Raw genomic sequence first — 6,000 nt, forward strand, 5'->3', positions numbered from 1 at the left:
GTCAGTGACAGAAGGGCAGGTCGCCCTGGCGTGGCAGGACCGGTCGTGTGGACATAAAGTCTTGTCCGCCATGGGGCCTTTTCTTTATTAACATTTTACTGGCCTTCCAACCAGTAAAACAGTGTTCGAGACAGCTACCCGTAAAAGCCATCATTTAAAATAACAACATAATTAAAATCTTACAAGGATGATTTGGACTCTGGAAGGCTGATTCACACGAAGCAGGAATGCAGTGTGGCAAGCACTGCATCAGATCAAAGCTGAGCAGGTCAGTGCCGTGTTTCCCACAGATGTCCAGGGGAACTAAGTCCCTAAGTGGAAAGTGCAGGCCGCAGCCCTCTCCCACACTGCTCCCCGGCATCGGGGACTGACCGCGTGAGCAAAGCCATCTCCTGCAAGATTAGAAGCCCATGATCCCTACAACCAGAGCGGGAGTATTATCTGCTACTTCAGCAAATGTGGGATTAAATGTATCACTTATCAAAAGCAACCTATATGATGGCTGCTTTGCAAATGACAATTACTTTCACACACCCATGATCTGTATTTCTCAAATGTCGTCCCCCAGTAATACCGTGGTAAGCCAAGGTTTAGCCCATGTGTGTGCCTGAAATGAATCTTTGGGTCCTAGCCAATATATCTCATAGGGCCAATTTCTGATAGACGTGTCTGCAAGCTTTCAGATTACAGAAGCTCTGCCAAAGCAAAAGGTAGCTGCATCCCAGGGATGTATACAAAGCAAAAGTTAGGTAACAAGCGGAAAGCTGCAGCCTGTTAGCAGAATAGGGCACCCGATCAAGTATATCATTTCAGAGCTCGGTAAGTTTAACACTAAATTATCAATAAACAAAGCAAAAGTGAATTATTTTGTCAGTGTTGATTGCTTTGTATATCCAAGTCTCCTCAATGGTATATTTTGAAGAGCAACTTCAACAGGTTGACTTAGTATTTCTCTCCCCAATTCTGGTGGCTATGAAGATAGTAACTTTAAAAGGGTGTGTTACAAGGGTGAAAAACATACTCCTTTCAAGGGATGCTTGCACAAGCGTTGTGAGTCTTGTGCCAGTCACATTCACAATAAGCCTTAAATCCTGAAAAATTTCACACCAAAGACAACAGAAAACCCAAAATCATGCAGAACATCAGAAGAGAACTCTTGCCTGCACTAATGCTTTTTCAATGTTCATGAACATTTCCACGTTTCGATCCATCCGGGAAGGGTTCTGCAAGTCAAACCGGCGCCTGCAATAAAATGTTTGTTCAGTACGTGGAACAGCAAAGACATATTACATGTTCTGGTTACAGCTCAGCACAACCTCTTGTGGAATTAGCTGCTTAGTCGTTATACAGCAACACGGCAGAACAGGAGGCCACAACATTCCTGCCAATCCGATAAGGCCACACAGTTTCCCCATCCAAAGGCAAGCGGCAAGTTAGGCCAGGGAGCAAAGGGGGTGGTCTGCCAAGAGACCCTGCACCTGCCACAGCAAGAGCGCCTCTCGAGTGTCCAGCTCCCTTCTGTCACGGAGACAAGGCAAGCCGATCAAATGAAACCTGGCACGAGAGTGGCCCAGCAGCCAGGGTGGAAGGACAGCCCCTCCCGAGCAGGGCCACGCTCCGGTTCCCATCTCGGGTGCCCTTCTCAGAAGCACAGGCCTCGGTGGCAGCCCCCAGCTCACCCGCTGCACCTCTTCCTGCGAAATGCACCGGCCGCCTCTGGGTGGCCTGGCCGCCTGCACGAGCACTCTTGGTGGCGATGCGCAACAGAGCGGGCGTTCTCGATGGCGGCACTCCATGGACGGGAATCCCTGCCTCGTGAGAGCAGGTCGCTCTCTCTTTTATATGTATTCTACTAGGAAGCAAAGACATCTCTTTTCCAGCAATCATGTGACTTGCTGATCAGTTGCTTATCCCTTTTTAATGTTTTTGTGTTTACTGCTGCTCTCAGCTTTTCATTGGTATTGCTCTGCTCTTGTCCATGCGGAGTTGAGTGACTCCCTTTTTTGACAGAGCAAAGCAGTGTGATTTCAAATAAAGAAATAAAAACTTTTGTCTAAGTCCAATACATCCGGAGGGCACTGAGTTGGGGAAGGCTGGTTTTCTCCATATGGAAACTTCGGACTATAACTCCCATCATTCCCAGCATGACTGCAAATTCATTCTCTCTTGGATCTCTAAACCCAGCAGAGAGGGTACGCGACTCACACACCCAGGGGTGGGCCTGGGAATTCTATGGGAAAGAGCAAAGAGAGAAAGAAAAGGACTCACCAGCCTTGGTCACTTTTATACTTATAAGCAGCTCCAAGAATGTGGCACAGCGTTCCTCCAGCTTTGAAATCCATGAAGCACTTTGCCTAGAACAGAGGAAGGCCCAAGGTGACATCCGCACGCTGGAAGAAAACTGGAAGAAAGCAGCCGCATCGCGCAGCACGAGCAGTAGCCCAAGCAAGTGCAGAAAATCGCCACACTCCCCATGTTCCCAGGCCAAGCCTGAAATGGTACGTAAGCCTCTCTTCCTGTCCCATACAAGATACTTTCAGGATCCTGCACACGAGCACAGCCATTGCATATGGCTTTTATGCTTACGCCTCCATGGGAATCGGAAGCAAAGCCAATTCGGAGACAGAAAGCATGGCTCAAAAAGCTTGGCAAGCACAGCGTTTGAGAATCTGCAGCAGACCAGAGCTGCAGCGAAGGCTTCTCAGGGGCACAGAGAAGCAACTCCCAAGGAGAATGGGAAGAGTTACTTATTTAACTTTAAGGAAGTCTTCTTAACAGGGCCAGAAAGTTCTACCTCCATCACCAGTTTTGGAAGAGAAAACAGAAACCCAGCAGCTCACTCTGTTCCGTTGACTGTTTTCCTGCCTTTCTTTATATGAAAACCTATGTGGCCTTCTTGTAACATGAGACGTCCAGAGCAGGGAAACTGGATCCTGCCTTCATTCTCTCAATCCCCTAAAGAGGCGGCTCAACCCACAAGGAGCTACTGATGTGAATCGGCACAAAAAGAGCAACGGTCCGCAACGACTGGACAGCACCGACATCCGCCTTGCTTATAACTGCCCTATCCCTTACATCAGCTGAAAGGAAAAGGTACGATTTCTCAGCTTGCCTCAAAGCAAGCTATACACCCTGGGGAAATCCTATTGCATCTTCAGGGCAGACGGATGTAATTCATAAAAAACATTAAAGCTATCATTTTGTCATTGATTTAAATCAAGTTTGCCATTATAAGGATCGTAGGAGCTCCTAAACCAGGGGTCTCAAACTCACCTTACCTGGGGGCAGTCTGGGTGAGGCTGGGCCGCATCAAGCATTCCACCGCGAGTTTGAGACCCCTGTCCTAAACAAATCTGCTATCCACTGGTTATTCTGGTAACAGAAAAATGTAAGTTTGCAAACTCCAGCTTGGTCATGAGGTCCCAGGGGCCTTCTGGACTGCAGCATTTTGGGGTTTTGCTATCTCTGCACACAAGCCAGGACCCATGGCTTCAGCAGCAACACAGAAAGCTCCTCACAGTCAGTCAGGCCACTGTCCGTCTTGCACAGTGACGTGGGCACCGGCTGACCGCAGCTCCAGGATTTCCATCCCAAGCCTCTCCCACCCACCCCTGCAGATGCCGAGGTCTTCGGCACACCTGGCACATGCTGTTCCTCAGAGCGAGAACCCTCTCCAGAAGGGCAACTGAGAACAGTGGCAGATTAGAGCTGGTAAGAAATCTAGAAAGCTGCTCAATACCAGGCAGTCAGACAGAGTTATGCAGCCGGGTGGGCAAGCAGAGCTTGCTCCTGGGTAAGCCCTCCCAATTGTCTAGAAGCAAGGGCTGCAAATGACTCGGCAAGAGTACTTCTGAATGAGAAGGAAATCTTCTATGTCGAAAAAAGAGTTCATGCAGCTGGAAGGCATGGAAAGTGCCCGCAAGGTCATCCACGGGGGCTCCTGCTGAGAAACGAGGTGCCATTTCCTTGAACCAAGGGCCTGTAATGACAGCCTCCCTGTCCTTTGGCCTACAGGAAAGTCTACAGTAATTACTATAATACAGTACTGAGTGTCATTTGCTCTTAATTGGAAAGATCAGATAATTTCCCTATGGTCCTTGGTTGAATACCAAACACAGATTTAGCTTACGCGTGTCTGAAAGATGTGCGTGACTTTTATGGCAATATAAATGCAGGCACTGATCTATCTGCACTGATTCAGACTCTTGCTTAACTAGGATTTAAATAAACAGCAGAACAAAATACCGAAAGGAATAAGGCAAAACCCCAAAAACAAAGCCCCAAAAGAAAGCCATAAAAAGACAAAGCACCACAAACTGAAGGGCCACCTACACGAAGTGGCATTCACAAGCCTTCGGAAGCCTAAACGCAGGAGATGAGGCCATGGAAGGGAGTCCCAGACCGTGGGAGCAGCAGCCGAGGAAGCCGTCCTGCATATCCATCAGCCCACCTGACTCCAAGGGGAAAGCAGGAAAATAAATCCTGCCAAGCCTGCCCCACAGGGGACCCTTCAACTGTGAAGGGTGGAATGCAGCTGCCTTCCTAAAAGGGCCGGAGAACCTGAGGCAGGGTCGCCTGGCAGCCGGAAACACGAGAACCCGGCCAGTTACAGGGCTGCTCCGTGTCAGTGACAGGAATACGTTTCGAAAACTCCCGCGATTGCCTGGCTGCACTGACTGCCGGGATGCTTCGGCTCGTGATGCGGGCAGGCCCCCTCACTCCCACGTGGGGTGGACCCAGTGCATGCGCTGCTTGACTGCCACGGTTCCTTCTCCCCACCGCCCCTTCGGATGTCTCTGGGTAAAGGCCTGCTCTGAGTATTTCCTTGATCTACATGGGTGTGTTGGGGGATTTTATTGAACCAGGATGGCAAAACTGAGCCAAGGCTGGACTTGTCCTTCCAACTCGTGCCTCCAAACCCCTTGTCTGTTGGGATGTCTGGATGCGTTTCGCCACTCCAGCTGCGGGCGGCTCCTCCGCAAGCAGCTGCAGAGCCGTCCGCTCAGGACCGGGCAAGCGCAGCGGCGGATGGAGAACAGCCGGAACATTTCGAATACTTACAGGGAATTTCGTGAAGGCAGGATTGGCGACGTGTTTCCCAAAGGCATCTTCCTGAAACTGCAGCAACTGCACCACCAGTCCAGCCAGCGTTTTGTTGGTCGGGGCATCAGCTTGGACATACTGAAAAGAAAACAAGCATTTCTTGGCTCACTTGCCGCTCTGTCTTCCCACAGTCAGTTCCTCAAGACGCCTAGCAGCTTTAATGCAATTCAACACTGCTTGGTGCCATGCAGCTGGCTTTTTAACTCCAGATTCTACTATTATGTATGTTGCCAAGTGTCAGGAAGGAGCAGCTTTACTGCCACTAGACTGAAATTTCCCAATCTCCACCGAGCTGACTTCATTGATTTAGCTTCCCGTACTTCAAATGCAAGCACTCGGGTCCTGCACACATGCGCTCCCAAAAGCAGGGCATTACCTCTGTGCTCCGCACTAAACCAAGCGCACACCGCTGGAGCCAAGCACCAAGGGCACTCCGTTTCTGTAGCGCATGCATCTTACGGACGGACGAAGATGGCAACCATTCGCCACCCAGTTTGCTTTGAGTACTCTGTGGATTTAGAACGCAACTGTCTGTGCCAACAGCAGCACTGCACCAAGATGCGCGTCGCACGAGTGAACTCATCCTTCAAATCCCCTCATGGGGCGGCTGGCCCCATGCCTGACCGTCCCAACCTCTGCACCCTTATCAGAACAAAGCCCTGTGCAACTGCATTCGCTCGCGACCGCTTCCCCTTTCATCTTACTGCAGCCACATGTTGCGATTCTGACCTGTTTCACCCCGGAACTCAGGTGCTCGAACTGGTTTGCTGCTCTGTGGGGCAGCCTCCCCCACTACGTGCCCCCCAGATGTTCCTTCAGCCCCCTCCAACAAGGCATGTGGACTGGGAATGGAGGCAGCTGCCAGCCAGCACATCTGGAGGGCAATTCCCAAGCAGG

The 6,000-nt window shown here is 50.4% G+C and overlaps 1 protein-coding gene across 3 annotated transcripts in view; it reads right to left on the bottom strand.

The window, feature by feature from the left end:
* SMARCC1 (SWI/SNF related, matrix associated, actin dependent regulator of chromatin subfamily c member 1) overlaps positions 1-5,202 on the bottom strand; it is an 86,725-nt gene extending 81,523 nt beyond the window's left edge. For all 3 annotated transcript variants that reach the window (XR_006413679.1, XR_006413678.1, XM_044419498.1), the window contains exons 1-3: positions 5,062-5,202; positions 2,269-2,354; positions 1,161-1,242 (exon numbers count right to left, since the gene is read on the bottom strand). Coding sequence is in view for 1 of the 3 variants with exons in the window: in XM_044419498.1 (XP_044275433.1) it covers positions 1,161-1,242; positions 2,269-2,342 (156 nt within the window). In the remaining 2 variants the exon portion in view is untranslated. The remainder of the gene's footprint in view (positions 1-1,160; positions 1,243-2,268; positions 2,355-5,061) is intronic.
* Positions 5,203-6,000: the final 798 nt, after the last annotated feature.

The sequence above is a fragment of the Varanus komodoensis genome, unplaced genomic scaffold (genome assembly GCF_004798865.1).
Source record: "Varanus komodoensis strain SLA01 unplaced genomic scaffold, ASM479886v1 scaffold104, whole genome shotgun sequence".
Taxonomy (NCBI): Eukaryota; Metazoa; Chordata; class Lepidosauria; order Squamata; family Varanidae; genus Varanus; species Varanus komodoensis.